Source organism: Panthera tigris, chromosome D2 (assembly GCF_018350195.1).
Source record: "Panthera tigris isolate Pti1 chromosome D2, P.tigris_Pti1_mat1.1, whole genome shotgun sequence".
NCBI classification, from domain to species: Eukaryota; Metazoa; Chordata; class Mammalia; order Carnivora; family Felidae; genus Panthera; species Panthera tigris.
The window spans coordinates 55,931,054-55,949,444 of NC_056670.1; the positions used below are offsets into that span (position 1 = coordinate 55,931,054).

Sequence of the window (18,391 nt, forward strand, 5' to 3'; positions counted from 1 at the left end):
AAGTGATGAAGTATAGGCAGTTCTGGTGATTTGTTTATTCCTCATAAACACTCGTTTCTACAGTACAACTCAGAGAATACACGGAGGCACACGGCTATAATTTCCACCACAGTCTGCTGTTGAGGAGACATTCAGTGTGAGGATAAGGGGCTGGGAGTGGGCTGGGCGTGTCTGGGTCACAGGATAATTGGGGGGCCTCCATGATGAACTACACAGGGATCCTATCGGTCAAGATCTGACCTCCCAGGCCTGATGGCCAAGCTCATGGTGGAAGAGTAAACAGTGGACCAAATGCAGGGAGCCAAATTCTCTTTTGGTTCACTGCAGTCCTAGAATGGGTCCAATTCTACCCAAACCCCAAGGGGTTGAGGTGGGTCTGACCTCCTAGTCCACTGGGAAGGGGCTGTGTCAGCCCAAGCCATCCCTAAGGATTCAATTACTCCGTGATAGGGCCTGAAATGGGCCAGGGATGTCTGCCCTTCACCCTGGAGTAACTAACAAGTACAAGTCCTAAAGTGACTCTTTACATCAGTGTCTTGACTATCCCCAAAAGGGATCCTGTCCCGTCTAAGAAAGGAGAGGCACAAATAGGGCATAGATTAGCTGCTGGAACTCAGGTAAGGAAGACAGCTTATAAAGTCAAGGGACAGGGAAACAGCACTCTTACCAAACCCTTCACAGGGGGAATAAGCAGACACAAATAGCAGTCTGGTAAGACAAAGGGGGAGGCCTGGAGCCATGAAGTTGACCAGCAGCAAATGGGGAGGCGGCGGGGGGACACGCAGAAAAGCTCTGGCTGTGGCTTTCACAGGACTGCTGAACTGCCTAAGCCACCCCTGCCTCTCTCCCTGTTTCTCCGGGGGGGGGGGGGGGGGCACAAAGCACTAGCCCTAATTTGGGGCTGGGATCAACTGCCCCAAATACAGGCGGAACGAAGAGGCTCTGCCCCGCTTGGCAGGAAATCAAGGAGAGGCAGGTCTACACTGGGCAACCCAAGGTGTTAGGGACACAGAATACCAAGAAGTGAGAGAAGGAAAGAGAACTGGTCACCCTGCTGTGGGCAGTGGGGCCCGAGTCCTCAGAATCCTGTGATGGAATCCCTGCCTGGCAGGTGTGGGGGCGTCCCAAGGCTTCTGCTCTCTGCGGGCATCCTCATGTCCTCTCACAGCCAGTACATCTGTTCACCTTGAGTGAGTAACGGGGCCTTTGCTTTACCCAGTACTTGTCAGCTGGCGCACGACGCCCCGTCAGGCAGTGAGATTTCTGGCGGACTTGGAGGCGCTCTGGGCCCGCTGCACGACTGCGGAACACTTCTCACGCCGCAGCAGCTTGTTGTTCTCAAACAGGCCTTCGTTGCGAGGTATTCCATGCGAACCATCGGGGAAAGTCAGCAGGCCTTGGAGGGGGACAGAGAAAATTCGGGATGGACGAGGGCGTTAGTGACTCAGGGAGCGGCCTGATGCCAAGCCGTGAGGAGGACTCACAGGTCTGCTCTGGAGCGCAGTCCGCGGGCTCGATGAATAGGAGTGAGGGCCCGGTCACTCTGGATCGCTGGACACCCATAAAAGCATTACAGCTGACAAGGTGTACCTCGCCCGTATGATGCTCCCCCCAGTCACCCGTCCTGGTGGGCTATGACTTACCAAAACCATCCACTCTGCCATTTTTAAATTCCCCTTCAAATGTCATGTTGTCATGTCGAATGAAGACTCCAACGCCGTTAAACTTGCCCTGGGCGAACTCCCCCTCGTACCTGCAGAAACATGACACGTTAGCCTTTAGAGGGGCAGTGGGCAGTCCAGGTTAACTGCATGAAGCAGCTACCAATAAGTGTTGTTTATTTATTTATTTTGAGAGAGAGAGAGAGAGAGAGAATGAGCAAGGGTGGGACAGAGAGAGGGAGAAAGACAATTCTCAAGCAGGCTCCATGCTGTCAGTGTGGAGCCCGCTGTGGGACCCAATCTCATGAACCATGAGATCATGACCTGAGCCAAAACCAAGAGTCAGACACTCAACCAGCTGAGCCACCCAGGCGCCCAGTAAGTGTTCCTTATTAATGCCAAGGAGCAAGCTCCACCCTGCCCCCACTCGCCCTACTCCCAACCGGCAGAGACGGGCCAGAGAGCAAGTGTGATGTGAGGCTCTAATTTCAAGGAGATAACAGAAGAGAATGGCAGTGGGGTGGAAGGTCGCTCAGCGACGCGCCATTTCAAATTTTAGATCTATTTATAAAGTAACTAATAAAAGAACTGCTTCCTCCTTGCCTGTTTTCAGAGGACCTGGGACATCTCAGGTCTGACCAGCTATTTATCACTATCAAAGCTGAGAAAGGAATGACCCAGTACTCGCCTTGAGCCATCTGAGAAGGTCAGTACCCCGAAGCCATTGAAGAGCCCATTCTCAAAATGACCCAGGTAGGTGCCGCCATCTGCAAACATCAGTTGACCAAAACCATGTCTGCGGCCTGAGCAAAGAGAAAGACAGTCGTCAGGTTGGGATGGGGCAGCTTCAGGGACCCCCCTCGCTGCCTAACATCTCTTGCCTTTTGTCACCCCACCCACAAAGGAAAGAAGAGAAGCAGTGACGCTGGCAGGGCAGAGAGCTACTACCCAGAGTCAGGCAGGAAAATCTGGCTCCCTGGACCTTCCCATCTTGTCACAAATATCAGACTGGCAGCAGGTCTCTGTAGGTATGAATGATAAGAGGCCCTCTACTGTGTGTCACACACTCTTCTGAGCTCTTTGTGCTTATCATCTTATCTAATCCTCACGGCGTTAGGAGGTGGGCACAGTACTATTATTGTTCCCATTTCACAGATGCAGAAACCAAGGCTAGGGAGAAGCCAAATCGCTTACTCGAGATCACAGAGCAGTTAAGTAGCAGAGCAAGAGAGCAAATGCGGCAGGCATCCTGGCTGGAGAGCCCTCGACACCTACTTATGCTGCCCTCTGAGGAAAACAAGTGCCCCTCTGCACCTCGAAGCCAGGGGGCCAACCTACCAGCCAGACTGGCGACGCTGGTTTGGGCTTGGTCAGGTCAGCAGGGCTGTGCTTACCCACTGACCTGACCAGAAAACAGCAAGATGCTGGAGGAGTAATCCTGTCCTCTAACAGAGTACGACGGAGCCCTTCTGGGGGACAGAGGGTGGCCGCTCTAAATGGCTGGAGCCGAGGGGACAGCAGGTGCTGGGGAGGCAGGGGAGAGGCACGGGGGTGTCCTGAGACAAGGTCACACCCAGTTGCACAGTTTCTCCTCTCAAGGCTCAAGGATTCATCAGCTGCAGGGATCTAGCGTGAAAAGACGTGGGTGCGTGTCTGGAAACAGCCTGAATGTCTCTTCACTGACTGTGGGAAGTGAAGGCTCCTCTCCTCGGGGTGGTTCCTGGCTTGATGGGACTGGACCCACGAGGCTTTTAAGTGGCCAGACTGTGTTTCTCAGGCTCTGAAGAATTTCACCATTCCTATGAATAGTTACTTCCGAATGTAATGAGCGGTCACAGGAAATTCAAGGCAATGGATGTCATTTGCTCTCAAGCGTCTGTGCTAATTTCTAGATCTTCCTTAACTTTTTAAGATGCACTAGAACCAAGTCATTACAATCAATTCTGCACTTTCTAATTTATGGGCACTTAAAATAATTCATTGTACTCTGCCTGGTACATAAGCATTTATAAAAACAATTCCCACATAATAACATTAAAGGGTAAAAGGATACTAAAACATTTTATATTCAGAACTGGAAAGATTTAACTCGTTGCTGGAGACTGGGCAAACAGCAGCATTTTATAATTCCTTTACTTAAGCCTAAAATCAAATAAAGGAAAGGCGCTCTTCAGATTAAATCCTGGACTTAGACATGAAGACTCATCCAGCTGGCTTCTATAGCTTTATTTGTTTGTCCTTTAGTCATATGAAGTATTCATCACTTGACCCCTAGGGGCCCTCTCACCTTCCTTCCACTCGCCGCGATATTCCTCCCCACTAGAGTAGGTGAAGGAACCTTTTGTGAGGGTCATGATGCCAGCTTATGGAAGAAAAGTATGAAGACTGCAAGGAACAAGCAGAGGAGAATCGGAGTCACAGGATGGCTGGAGGAAAGGCCAGCAAAGCAATTTTACAGATATATTCTATATACTTACCAGCCTGGTAAGTATATAGATATTACTGTAGATACATTTAACAAATATACCCACCTCTCCAAACCCCACCCGCAACCATCCCCTCTGTTCAAGCAGTCTTATCCTCCTACTGATCTTAAAAGTTATCAGCCAGGGGGCACCTGGGTGGCTCAGTCAGTTAAGCCTCTGACTTCGGCTCAGGTCATGATCTCGCAGTTCATGAGTTCGAGCTTCACGTCGGGCTCTGTGCTGACAGCTCAGAGCCTGGAGCCTGCTTCGGATTCTGTGTCTCCCTCTCCCTCTCTGACCCTCCCGTGCTCTCTCTGTCAGGAACTGAATAAACATAAAAAAAAAAAAAAATTAAAAAAAAAAGTTATCAGCCAGTTCCAATTTTCTATGACCTGGGATAGAAACTGAGGATTAATCTACAAATATTGGCTTGATACCTACTAGGTACTAGGTGTTTAGTTGATGTATAAAATATAGTCTCTTCCCTCAATGAGTTTGCAATCTAGTTGCTAAGGCTAATAACTGAACCACTGAACAAGACGAGAGATCATGTAATTAAGCATCAGACTGGATGGCAGAGATGAACAAAGACAAGATAGCGTGGACCACAAACAAGCAGAGAAGAGGGCAAAGGGCAGCTGCAGATAGAGAAAAGCTGGGCAAGGCAATGAACGCACAAGGAGCAATGATGCCTGTATGTTCGGTGGAAAAATATTAATGTGGGTTTTACTGCAGTTGAAGGTTTATTTAAGGAGTAACAAGAAACAAGTTTGTCTTAGGTACTCAGCCGAAATCTGAAAAAACCTTTCAGATTTCATCCAAACGCCCTCGTTTTATAGATGGAGAAACAGAAGCCCAGAGAAGTTATAAGCCAGTCTGTGCCCAAGCTGGAAGGAGTGCCCTGGCTTCCCCTGACTGCTGCTGGTTCTTTCTCTCTTGTATTGCATGCTCTGCTTTCAGGGCCAGGCTACCTTAAGGAGACCTTTGAAAGCTAGGCAGAAGAGTCTACAGCTAATAAGACAGGGGAAAGGGGAAGGTTCTGGGGGTTTGTGAACAGGGATGTTAATATGAAAGCGGTGCTCATGGAAAACGAATGTGGCAGCGGGAAGCAGGATGCTTTGGAGCAGCAAAAGCCTACAGCCAGAAAAGCTTGCAAGGCGGGAGATGTGCTAATTCAGTAGACTGTGAACATGAGCAAAAATTACTCCCCCTCTGCTCATGCCCTTGTGATGTGACATGGCAGCACCTCCATTAACAGGCAGTTTGTTCCTCCACGCACTGGGTCTGGGTGGGTTCCATGACTTGCTCTGGCTAATGGAACGCCAGACATTCGTGATATTCGTGAACGCGGACAAACGTGATACAGCAGAGGTCTGCAAAGCGCCTATACACTGGGCTTGCCTTCTCACTGCACTTGGAACTGTTCTGCCCCCATGTGGACAAGCCCGGGCCAGCCGGCCGGTGACAAGGGGTCACGTGGAGCTGTTGTACCAATTGACCACAGATGCAGGGTGAGCTCGGGCATGACCAGCGGAGCTGCTCTCGAGCCCAGCTCCAAATTAATGACCCACAGAATCACGGACTAAATACATGGTTGTTATTTTAAGCCATGGTGTGTTATTACCCAGAAAAAGCTAACTGATACACCCAGGTACAAGATCATAAGACCTGAACTAAGGGGATAACAGCATAATGGGAGCAGAAGGAAGGAATAACTAGGACAGTGAGGCTGGCTAGGTATGGCTTCACAGGTGTAGTAAAAGAATGCTTGTATTCGATTCAAAGATATCCAATAAGAAGGGGGTTAAGGCAAACCATAAGAGACTCTTAAACACAGAGAACAAACCGAGGGTTGCTGGAGGGGTGCTAGGTGGGGGATGGGCTAAATGGGTGATGGGCATTAAAGAGAGCACTTGTTGGGATGAGCACTAGGTGTTATATGTAAGTGATGAATCACTAAATTCTACTCCTGAAATCATTATTACACTCTGTGTTAACTAACTTGGATTTAAACAAAATTTAAAAATTAAAAAAAAAAAGAAGGGGGTTAAGATAACCCAAAATATCATTAAATGCATAGACAAACAGAATCATCTGACATATTTTTAAAAAATGCAATCCCTAGTCCTTTTATAATTTCCTAGGTCTTTTTACTCACCTCATCTGTTCCAGATCTAAGCAATAAAACATTTTTGCAAGTGACTGTGACAATGCAGAGTCCTAGGCCCACAATCAGATCTACTGAATCAGATTTTGTAAGTTAGAGCCTGGGAATCTGCAGTTTCAACAAGCACATCGTTAGACTGTTAAACATTTGAAAGCATGGGAACTACTACTCCAATAAACAGCTATCCTATGTGCGAAAGTTCCCTGACCTAGAAATCATCATTGAAAGGTCCCCTGTTATTAACAGTGAAGCTAGAGTCTGACCCTCAAGCATCTGATTGAGTTACGACAGGACAAGTGCACCCCTTCTTCACAACATGGGGGCCAGACCTGGAGGACCAAACAGGAGTGAGATTTTAAATCCCTACAGGCCTGGCGCCAATGGCTAGCTTCTTTCAAGTCCCAGAAAAGCTCAAATCACACACAACATTAAGGGTTGTATTGCTGTCTCCATTATGGAACATCAAGATGGGGTCGCCAAAAGTAGGTTCCACAGTACAAGAGGGATCTGGCATGTTTGATACTAAAATGCTTTAAATGTTCAACTTGGAGGGGCACCTGAGTAGCTCAGTTGGTTAAGCGTCTGACTTTGGCTCAGGTCATGATCTCGCGGTTTGTGACTTTGAGCCTTGCATTGGGCTCTGTGCTGACAGCTCAGAGTCTGGAGCCTGCTTCGGATTCTGTGTCTCCCTCTCTCTCTCTGCCCCTCCCCTGCTCATGCTCTGTCTCTGTCTCTCTCTCTCTCTTTCTCTCTCTCTCAAAAAATAAACATTAAAGAAATTTTTTTGAAGATAAAAAATAAAAAAACAAACCAAAAACCAGACACCTAAACTCACACATTCACATCGACTGTAATGGAAATTTCTTTAAAGTCTCAGTATAAAAATGCTACCAACGTGATTCAAATAACATTTTGGAAAAAAAAAAATCAGCCAATGTTGACTAATGAGGTGAAAACTCTAAGGTGAGGAAAAGTAAACTACAATTGCCACTCGTGTATTCTTTATCACCACCCTACGGGATATTTTAATTTTGGCCTCTGTCATGGTGCTTTTTGATACAGATGCCGCAAGCCCAGAAATGGTGTGATGTGCAAACAGCTGGGCCTGAACAGAGTGGGGCTCAGTGACATCTTCTGGGCCCTGGCCCTGTCTCAAAGCTCGCGTTTCTTCCCAGCTATGAGGACAGATGAGTTTTGAGAATCCCTTGCTCTCACCCAAACATGGAGCCGCATTTGTTTCTACCTCCTTAATGAGGCCAGCTTCGGAAGCTCTTCCAGTGATGTCTGGGAGCCCCTTCCACAGCGTCCCCAGGGATTTTCTCGCTGTTGCGGCGACTTGGGAGCTCCATGTCCAGGGTCTCTCACACAGCAGAAGATATCCCGAGACAGGGGCCATTTTCTTCGTGTGTTAAAGCCCCTCAAAACCTCTGGGGCTATCTTCTCTGAGAGATGACGCTGGTTCCTGGTGTGCCATCTCTGTCCCATCAACGTTCCACAAGGTCAGCATCCAATTTCAGGTCCACAAGCCTCTTGTTGTCAGCCCGGCATCAGTGTGCCTGGGGTAGAGGCCAGCATGACTGTGCTGCAAATACAACATTAATGAGAGGAAGAGAAGCAGTTTCCCACTGAAACTGCCAGAGGAAAACTTTCCAGTCCAGACAGGCTTTGATAACTACAGGCCGTCTTCAGCTCTTCCCAGAACTAGTGAGGTCAGCACGCTGAAAACGCAGCTTATGGCACAAAGCTGAAATATTTCATTCCTTCAAAACAAGTCAGAATCTTAAGGGCCATATCTTATAATAAATCTTATAACTAAACCACCGTTCCAAAACATAAAACACAAAATCATTATTCAGGCAGTAAGATGATAAGATAAAGGCATTTCCTTTTGATGTTTGGCAGCTGTTAACTTGTCTTCACTCAGAGGTCTGGAAGGAGTTCTTGTGGTGTCATGTGAGGAGTCAGTTTGACTGCCCAATGGCTCATGGGGAGAGAGAATCCCAAGCCAGCTCTGCGCTGACAGCACAGAGCCCAGTGCGGAGCTCAAACCCACGAACTGGGAGATCATGACCCGAGCCAAAGTCAGATGCCTAACTGACTGAGCCATCCAGATGCCCCTATTTTTTTTTTTTTTTTTAAATTTTAAGTAGGCTCCATGCCCAACGTGGGGCTTGAACTCAAGACCCTGAGATTAAGAGTTGCATGCTCTACCAACCGAGCCAGCCAGGCACCCCTGTTTGCTTTTTCTCAAGGCTACATGAAATTTCCACATAGTGGCATCCCACTCCTTTCAGATGGACCAGTAGAAGGTCCCTGAAAGAAAGTGAACAGTGTTTCTCCAGTTTGAAGAGTATCTTTGGACAAAGTATTAGCCGGCCACCCAAACTGTAAACTTTGCCACTCTTTTGGTATGCTGTTAGCTCTTAGGGAATATATCCTAAATTTTCCAGTGAAACTTGAGAGATCATCCACTACCCAATGGGACAGGTTGTATTTTCCAAAGACGTTTGCAATCATATCTCCTGTATTACACGTTCTACAATTTGACCTTGCCACTGTTCCATGATAAAGATGGAGTGTAGGGGCGCCTGGGTGGCGCAGTCGGTTGAGCGTCCGACTTCAGCCAGGTCACGATCTCACGGTCCGTGAGTTCGAGCCCCGCGTCAGGCTCTGGGCTGATGGCTCGGAGCCTGGAGCCTGTTTCCGATTCTGTGTCTCCCTCTCTCTCTGCCCCTCCCCCGTTCATGCTCTGTCTCTCTCTGTCCCAAAAATAAATAAAAAATGTTGAAAAAAAAAAAAAAAGATGGAGTGTAACTCTTCTTCTCTGAATCTGGGCAGGCTTATGAATGCTTCAACTGACAGAACACGATGGAAGCAATGGTGTGTTCTAAGGTCAGATCAGAAAAGGTGATGCATCGGGCGCCTGGGTGGCTCAATGGGTTAAGCGTCTGACTCTTGTTCGTAGCTCACGTCAAGATCTCATGGTTTGTGGGATCAAGCCCTGAGTCGGGCTCTGCACAGACAGTTTGGAGCCTGCTTGGGATTCTCTCTCTCCCTCTCCCCCAATTTGTGCACGCTCACTCTCTCTCTCAAAATAAAAAAAACTTAAGAAAAGAAAGAAAGAAAGAAAGAAAGAAAGAAAGAAAGAAAGAAAGAAAGAAAGAAAGAAAGAAAGAAAGAAAAGGTGATACATCTACCCTCTTGCTCAATGGGACACTTATGCTTAGAGACCCGAGCCACCACATGAGAAGTCTGACTACCTGGAGGCTAATGTGCTGTGAGGAAGCTAAGCCACAAAGAGCCACGTGTTGGTGCTCTAGTTGGCTGTTCTCAACTTTGAATCAGCCCAGCCCAGGCGCCAGCTGTGAGCAAAGGAGCCTTCAGATGATTCTAGCTCCCGGCCATTAAGTCAGCGTCCCATCTAAGGCATCATGGAGCAGAAGGAGGTCATCCCCGTGATGCCCTGTACAAATTCCTGACTCACAGAACCTGTGAGCATCATATGGTTGTTTTAAGCAGCTAGATTTGGGGTAATATATTATATGGCTATATAGTAAGTGGAACATCATCTCTCCACGTAACCCTGCCACCATCATCTGTCATTTGTTTTTCAAAAATACATTTCCATTCCTTTTTTTACCTAGGGAGACAGAGCAAACTCCCTTCAACAGCTGGTCAAAATGACGCCCATCCCCAAGAACATAATCAGAAGTGCTAATTAAGGAAACACATGTAGACTCTATGGCCTCAGGCCATGGTTGAACACATTTGACTAGAAACTTCTACCTAGTCCAAATAATTGATACTGTCACCACCTGGGACAGTGTCGGGATCATTTATAACTTCTGTAACTAGCCATGCTAAGTAATAGTCACTTTGCACATCCAACGACCCAAAAAGAAATCATGGTCATTGAGACAAATCTAGTTCAATACAGTATAGCCAGTGCTAATGAAGACTGAAAACCCAACACTTTAATAAGCATGTAAACCAGTATTTGTGTCAGTTACCATAAAAAAGTCTTTTTAAAGAGAACAGGTGGCCTAGGAGTTTAGGCTTCAGCTATGCATATGGAATCTAGTCACAAAAGCAAGAAGATTCATGCCTCTAAACAGATACCCACCCTTTCTGCTCTTTTGATAGATGGGTTGGAAAGGATCAATCCAAACATTTATCTAAAAGAAAAGAACTATTTTGTCCCTGAAATGAATACACGATTGGTCTGCACAACAGACTACCTCCCTGCTATCTTTACTTTCTCTTGACCCTGACATTTCCAAATAGAACTTGGAGACAGGAATGTAACTTTTATTTGTATTCCATTTGTCTTTTTTCAGATTTTAGAAATCAAACTTGTTAAAAAAATACTTATGCATTCACAATAACTTGTGTCCAAATTCAGAGGATTAAAAACTAACTAACTAACTAACATAAAAAGGAACAGATTTTCAGTTTAAGAATACTGTTTTGAGGCAGCCAGCTTTTCCCACATATACCTTTACATGGTTCCTCCAAAGCCTCCCCAGAGTATGAACGTCTTGTCAAAGTTTTCTTAATTATAAAGGAAGCAGTCTTAGGCTTTCAGAATCCTAAAGAAAAGAAGAGGAAGAGCTTGATGAACAAAACTTAGGCTTGTAAGAAACCTAGAACAAAAAGTCAAACATTCTTTTTTAAATGTTTTAAATGAGCTTGAAAAAACTGTTTTTTTCTTATAAGTCTGCAAGTCTTTTTACTATAAATCTCCCTTGAACTCGAGAAGTAAAAAAAAAAAAAAAAAAAAAAAAAAAATTAATAAAAATGTGTTGCTACTAGATAAAGGTCTTATTTCGGAAGACCGGTGTGGCGATTAGTTGGAGAAGAAAGTGGGAAGAACTGAAGATAGTAAAAAACGAAACAAAACAAAACAAAACAACCTGGGGGTGATAGGGACGGCCACGATACTATTCTGTTTTATGGAAAAGAAAATGCCTGGACCGGGTTTTAATAAAGCCGAGTTACGCCCGCGGATATCTAAGCAGTTTGGAGGTGCCACCCAGCAGGGGTGCCACCATGAATTGAGGCATCTCATTCCCCAAGCCTCGTTGTGTGGGACGTCTCTCCACCAGAATGTGAGAGGCGGACCCAGGGCAAACAAAGCCTTAGACCCAACTAACAACACTTCCTAGTCGATTTCCCACCCCGTTCTTGCATCCCAGCACCGATCCTTCCCTCTACCCGAGCTCTGCTCTCCCGCCTGGGCCAGGTCTCTGCTCACACTGGTCTGCCACCCACTCCGGACGCAGCCCCCACCCACCCGCTAAGCCGGGTACCGTGGGCTCTCTCGGACCTCGGCCCCAGCGGTAGAGACTGGAGGTCTGGGTTTGGCACCCTATGGACCCCACCCTCTGGTCAGCGCGTCCTGGGTGGAGTCACGATCCCCAGCCGGTTATCTCGGGATGGTCTTCTCAGTCCCTTCCTCACCGACCACATTCTCCTGGCCCCCTCCCTCCTGCGCTGCCAGCCAACCTGAGCTCCGCCTTTCGGGATGACAGTCACGCCCCGACGCGGGGATCCAGCTGCCGGGACCGCCGCTCCGCCGGGATCGCCCCTGCCACCTGCCTCTCCACCACCTCCACCAGCGCCTGCCCCACTTGACGCCGCCATCCCCGGCGGCCGCACTGGGCGCAGTTCCCGCTGCCCATTGGCTGTTACCTAGGCAACCGGGAGCAACGCCACTCTCCATTGGTCCGGCTCGAACTCTGCGCCATCTTTGTGCGGGGCGAAGTGTCTCTGGATCTCTGGACAAACATCCGAGAGAGGGGTGGGGCTGAACCCATGATCCCACCTTGGCCACCCTGGTGAAGACCTCAGGTCTTACCTACCCAGAGACAGCCTAGCCGAAATGTCACACACACAACAAAACAAAACAAAACCTGAGTCAGAAGCAACAGTGACCACCCTCTCAAGGGGCTCCGATCCTGTGCGGACCTTCAGAGTTGTAAATGGCCCTCCCTGGAGTTTAAGGGCAGAACCCAAATCTGGCTTTTGAGGTTCAGTTTTGTAAATGGTAACATGCTAGACTAGGCAACTGCAGTTGAATGAGCTTCAACCCTGTGCCAGCATTGTAATATCGGGACACTTCTGCATTCATTCGTTGTTAGGATTTGTGTTGTCGTTACTCAGATCCTTTGTATTTAAAATATAGTGTTGGGGTGTCTGGGTGGCTCAGTCCTTAAGCTCAGACTCTTGATTTCGGCTTCAGGTCAGGATCTCAGACGATGAGATGGAGTCCCTCCTGTGACTCTGCGCTGAGAGCACGGATCCTGCTTGGAATTCTCCCCCCACCCCCCGGCTCTCTCTCTGTGCCCCCACCCTCAAAAAATAAATAAACATTAAAAAAAATAATAAGTATAGTGTCAATATTGGAGCAAATCCTCCAAATACCGTGCACACCAATCCGTTTATCCGTATACAGTATTTATTTACTGAACAAAGTGAATGCAGCTAGAAAAGACACAGATCGTTGCCCTCCTGGAACTTACCGCCTCCATGTGGAGAAGAAAAGATTCATGTACATGTAAAATTCAAGATTATATTTAATTATTAAAAGAAGGCAAACGCATGAAGAGAATAAGCAAACTGCTTCTCTGAATTGGGGTTTTCCTCATCTGTGGAATAGAAAATGAAAATGATAATAATAATGATAAAGACTCCCCAGGACTTGTATGACAGTACAGTGTATAAGTGCTCAATAAACACCATTTTTACATTATTTTAAAAGACTTGGATTCTGTGTTCAAATCCCATGCCTGCCACCAAATGTGTGGGGCTTCAAACAAGTTATGAAGCTCTCCAGCCTGTAAAATGAGATTGGACTAGCAGACCTATAAGATTCAACCAGCTCTAACATTCAATGGTTAAACATGCTAAACTGTGTGGTAATGAATATAGATATAATTAGTTGTTGAGAGAATGGAGTGTCAGGAAAATAGATCTTATTACATTGAAGTATATATATCAAAATTTGATGAAATAAGGATGGATTGTGGTTAAACTATGGAGAAAAATTAGGGGGAAGATATGTTTTGCAAAATGTAGTGTTTTGAATAGGAAAATTCATAGATACACAAAGTAGAATAGAGGTTACCAGGAACTAGAGGAGGAGGGAGTTACTGTTCAATGGATATGGAGTTTTTGTTGGGATGATGAAAAAGTTTTGGGTATAGGCAGTGGTGATGGTTACACAACATTGTGAATGTATTTAATGTTAACGAACTGTACATTTGTGAAATGGTTAAAATGATAAATATTATGCATATTTTACTGCAATGAAAATGTTTTCTTTTCAAGAGACCTCATGATCAGGGGAGAGGAGCAAAGGGAGAGAGAGAGAGACGGAGAGAGAGAGAGAGAGAGAGAGAGAGAGAGAGAATCCTAAGCAGGTTCCAAGCTCATCTCAGAGCTTGATTTGGGGCTTGATTCCATGACCTTGGAATCATGGCCTGAGCAGAAATCAAGAATCCGATGCTCAACTGACCGAGCCACCCAGACGTCCCAAAAATGTAGTTTCTTTTTTTCCCCCCAAAAAATGTAGCTTCTTGATCAGAGCAGTGACACAAGGAAACCAGTGTTGTTGTTGTTTTTAATCTTTTAGCTCAGTCTCCTCATTTTTCCTGTTTATTTATTTTTGAGAGAGAGAGAATGGGGGAGGGGCAGAAAGAGAGGGAGACAGAGGATCCGAAGTGTGCTCTGTGCTGACAGCAGAGAGCCCTATGCAGGGCTTGAACTCATAAACCGTGAGACCCTGACCTGGGCTGAAGTTGGATGCTTAACCAACTGAGCCACCCGGGAGCCCAAAGGAAACCAGTGTTTTAAGAAAATTAATCTGGTAGTGATACTCAGAGATAATCAGAGAGATTGGAAGCAGAGAAACAAATTCATAAGCTATTTTAATAATATAGCTAAGACATCTTGAGAATCTCAAAAGTAATGTGGCATCCATGAAAATGGACAGAAAGGGGGTTCATATGAGACACATCCCATAGAGATATTTAATAAGAAGCAATATAGTGTTAAAAGCATTGAGTTGGTGTGCCTGGGTTTGGATCCAGCTCTGCCACCGACCAGCTGCATACATTATTCAGTTTCTAACATCATAGGAGCTGTAATGCCAGTTACCTGTAGTCCATTTACATCCATGGAATATACAAAAAATAATGCCTGGCATGTGCGTAGCATTTGGTGAGTGCTAGCTCTTCATAGGTAATAGGGAATGTATTGATCCCCCCTCCTTTTTTTTCAGTAAAAGGAAAATCAAGTTCTAAGGGGTAGATTCAGAAATAAATTCTGAGAGTTTTCCATAGAGAAGACCCAGAATTCAAAGGAGAACTCTAAATCTTGCAGCTTTCCTTGACAATTTGAAGCTTAGGGGCTAAATGAGATCAATACCAAGAGATCATCTCTGTGACTATGATCCCTCGGCAAGTACAAGGGCAAGTACTACTGAATCATTTGATATCTGTATCGGGAAGGGAAATATATGTCTTGTAACTGAAAGGGGAAACTGTATGGACCTTTGCCTAAAATGGGTTACATGCCAAAAAAACATTAAGACATTGTCATACATGTAATTAAATAATAAGTTGTTTCGGGGTGGCTGTGTGGCTTACTTGGTTGAGCATTTGACTCTTGGTTTTGGCTCAGGTCACAATCTCAAGGTTCGTGGGTTTGAGCCCCACATCAGGGGCTGAGCTGGCAGTGTGGAGCCTGCTTGGGATTCTCTCACTCCTCTCTCTGCCCCTTCCCCACCTCAAAATAAATAAATAAACTTAATAAAACAAAAAACAAAAACAAAATAAACAATAAGTTGTTTTGATTCAGTACTTTTACTAGCTGTGGCAATAATTTGATTCAAGAAAGAATGATTATGAAATATTGGTTACTATTTGGCTGGTCATCTCTTGTGAAAACCCATAGTCTAGTCTGCTGGTTATTTTAAGCACAAAACAAAAACAGCATCAACAATAAAAAAGCTACCATTTGTTGAGTGTACTAACCACTATGCTAAGTGTTTTACATACCTTCTCTTAATTTTTATTTAATTGAGGAAGGGATAATTCCCATTTTACAGATGAGAAAACACATTCTTAAGTGTTCAGATGGGGTTCAAACTCAAATGACTCTCATTCTCTTTTTTCTCTTTTCCTCCAGTAATATAATTACATTATTCCTTCATAGCACACACCCCCTTTAAGGCCTTTGCTGAAGGCCTACCCCCAAATCGTTGAACTTCTATTATGGAGTTTTCAGTTTTCATTGTTGGCTCCTTTTCTGCTGCCTCAGAGGGCTGTGTGTCTTCAGCTTGATCTTCCTTCTCTTTTCCACTACTAAAAATATACTGAGTCCCTATTGTGTCTAGACACTGAGGTTTTACAGCGGTGAATAAAACAGTCATGGACTTTTGCCTCATGGAACTTTTTAGTCTAAGACCATATCTTCCATCAATTAACAAATAAGCATTAAGCATCCGGGCCAGACACTGTGTAAATTGCATTAGGGCTGTGATTTTTTTTTTTTTAACGTTTATTTATTTTTGAGACAGAGAGAGACAGAGCATGAACGGGGGAGGGTCACAGAGAGAGGGAGACACAGAATCTGAAACAGGCTCCAGGCTCTGAGCTGTCAGCACAGAGCCCAACGCGGGGCTCGAACCCACGGACCGTGAGATCATGACCTGAGCCGAAGTCGGACGCTTAACCGACCGAGCCACCCAGGCGCCCCAGGGCTCTGATTTTTAAAAACCTTTTTATTTAGGCAGATTAGGTATTTTTCTTTGCTTCATTTTTGTCTCGCTAGCACTTTAGAACATAGTAGGTACTCAATAAATATTTTATGAATGAGTGCATGATTGAATGAATGCAGATACAAAGACTAGATCTCTCCAGTTTCACAGCTGGTTGGTTCATAGCAGGCACTCAACAAATGACTGATTAGGTAGGCTACTTTATTGAAAGCTCCCAGAGACAGGTCAGCAACAGGAAGCTAGGGGCGGGGCGGGGCTAGTAAGAGCAAGGGGCGTGTCTGACCTGGGTCTGGCTCCTGGAGCATGCGCGGTCTTCATCGACGGTGACGGGCGAAAAATGCGGAGGGCGCGATTACGTAGACAGTGGTTCTGATTGGCTACCGTTCGCGCGCGAGGGGTCGTGCCTACGCGTCGCCAAGTAAACAGGCTAGGTAGGGGCGGGGCCGGCAAGGCGCCGCGACCTGGTTGGTCAGGCGGGGGTTGGGGGTGTCTCCGATTGGTCCCTGCCCGGGGCTCAGCTGTGTGGAGCGCACCGGGACCCGGAGCCGGCGGCCTGAGGGATGGACGAAACGAGCCCACTGGTGTCCCCCGAGCGGGCCCAACCTCCAGACTACACCTTCCCGTCCGGCTCGGGCGCTCACTTTCCGCAGGTGCCGGGGGGCGCGGTCCGAGTGGCGGCGGCGGCCGGCCCGGCCCCCTCTCCGCCGGGCTCGCCAGGCCACGACCGGGAGCGGCAGCCACTGCTGGATCGGGCTCGGGGCGCGGCGGCCCAGGGCCAGACCCAAACCGTGGCGGCGCAGGCCCAAGCCCTGGCCGCTCAGGCGGCGGCGGCGGCGCACGCCGCGCAGGCCCACCGCGAGCGGAATGAGTTTCCGGAGGACCCCGAGTTCGAGACGGTGGTGCGGCAGGCGGAGCTGGCCATCGAACGCTGCATCTTCCCCGAGCGCATCTACCAGGGCTCCAGCGGAAGCTACTTCGTCAAGGACCCTCAGGGGGTGAGAGCGGGGTGGGGGCTGCCGCCGCTGCCTTCGGGGAGGGTGGGCCTGTCCGGGGGAATTAGCAGCTTCGCACAGCCACGGGGAAAAGGGGGGTTGAAAGGCTGCAAAAGGGAGAAACTTCACAGTGCAGAGCCCCTTGGCAAGATTTTGGAATGCCCCTGAGGACTGGAGATGGAGAAGCTCTGCGGAATGAAGAAATAAATCAGAACCTATTTGGTGGGGGAGGAGTGAGCGGAGAATGAAAAGAGAAATTGACCAGATACAGGCGAGGGGCCCAGCGGTGTGGTGGGACAATCGGCTTCTCGACAGAGACGCGCGGGGAGATGCTGCTTTCTAGTAGGTTCCTTAGCTTTAAACTACAGAGACTGCTATTCGGCCATTGTCCTACAGATTTGAGCTTTGGTCTATTTTCTCTTTTTGGACTGAACCAGCGTTGTCCATTGTACTACAGATTTGAGATTTGGGCCCATTTCCTTTTTTTGGACCGAACCAGCGTTGTCGCTGTTTATTGAGAAGGACGGGTGACCCATCAGGGCCTCTGAGGGTTCGGTTCCAGCCTTCTGTGTCGTGGGGATGTCTACCACTGCCCCAGGCCTCTTACTGGCAAACGTCGGTGATGAAGTGGGTGGACTTACCAGTTTCATCTGCCTTGATTATTGCTCACTTCTGGGAAATTGTTCAAATTCTTTTTCATGTCTTCTCAGTAAAGAATGTGGAGTTTTAGAAACACAGGACTACCTGCTACATTTTACTTTCATTTCTCTCCTAGGACTATCAGCAGTTCGCTTTTTAGCTAAGGCAAAGTGTTTGCTGGCCTTTATTTTGTCCCCTGCATGTGTATAAATAGGGGGATGGGGATGAGATGGGTTGGGATGGGACATGGGGTGACCAGGGCAGCTGAGCGGTGACCTTTATTCTTTTTTTTTTTTAATTTTTTTTTTTAACGTTTTATTTATTTTTGAGACAGGGAGAGACAGAGCATGAACAGGGGAGGGTCAGAGAGAGGGAGACACAGAATCGGAAACAGGCTCCAGGCCCTGAGCAGTCAGCACAGAGCCCAACGCGGGGCTCGAACTCACGAACTGCGAGATCATGACCTGAGCGGAAGTTGGCTGCTTAATCGACTGAGCCACCCAGGCGCCCCTGACCTTTATTCTTTTGATAGCTGCAGAAGAATTTAAGGCATTTATATAAGACCAGAGGGATCAGTGGAATATCAGTGGGTCAAAAAGTGTTAACTTTTCCCTGTCAGAGTTCTTGGATAGATCAGAATGGTTTCTTGGAAAAATGTATTATTGTTATACTTATTAAAATGATGA

The 18,391-nt window shown here is 47.0% G+C and overlaps 2 protein-coding genes across 11 annotated transcripts in view; one reads left to right on the forward strand and one right to left on the reverse strand.

The window, feature by feature from the left end:
* Positions 1 to 15: 15 nt before the first annotated feature.
* On the reverse strand, positions 16 to 16,695 carry MORN4 (MORN repeat containing 4). 10 transcript variants are annotated; one of them, XM_042960281.1, is made up of 8 exons: positions 16,358 to 16,695; positions 12,815 to 12,940; positions 11,985 to 12,070; positions 10,790 to 10,882; positions 7,509 to 7,875; positions 2,350 to 2,464; positions 1,644 to 1,753; positions 16 to 1,396 (listed from the first exon to the last, which is right to left on the reverse strand). In XM_042960281.1, the coding sequence occupies exons 5-8, from the start codon at positions 7,687 to 7,689 to the stop codon at positions 1,248 to 1,250; spliced, it is 555 nt and encodes a 184-aa protein (XP_042816215.1). In that variant the 5' UTR covers positions 7,690 to 7,875; positions 10,790 to 10,882; positions 11,985 to 12,070; positions 12,815 to 12,940; positions 16,358 to 16,695; the 3' UTR covers positions 16 to 1,247. The 10 variants fall into 10 exon arrangements, with proteins under 10 accessions (XP_042816215.1, XP_042816217.1, XP_007080199.1 ...); XM_042960283.1 differs by lacking the exon at positions 12,815 to 12,940; XM_007080137.3 differs by lacking the exons at positions 11,985 to 12,070; positions 12,815 to 12,940; positions 16,358 to 16,695 and adding exons at positions 3,949 to 4,046; positions 11,799 to 11,940 and having other exon boundaries at positions 7,537 to 7,875.
* Positions 16,603 to 18,391, forward strand: part of PI4K2A (phosphatidylinositol 4-kinase type 2 alpha) — a 32,505-nt gene continuing 30,716 nt past the window's right edge. The window contains exon 1 of the mRNA XM_007080265.2: positions 16,603 to 17,069. Coding sequence (XP_007080327.2) covers positions 16,635 to 17,069 — 435 coding nt within the window. The 5' untranslated portion in view covers positions 16,603 to 16,634. The remainder of the gene's footprint in view (positions 17,070 to 18,391) is intronic.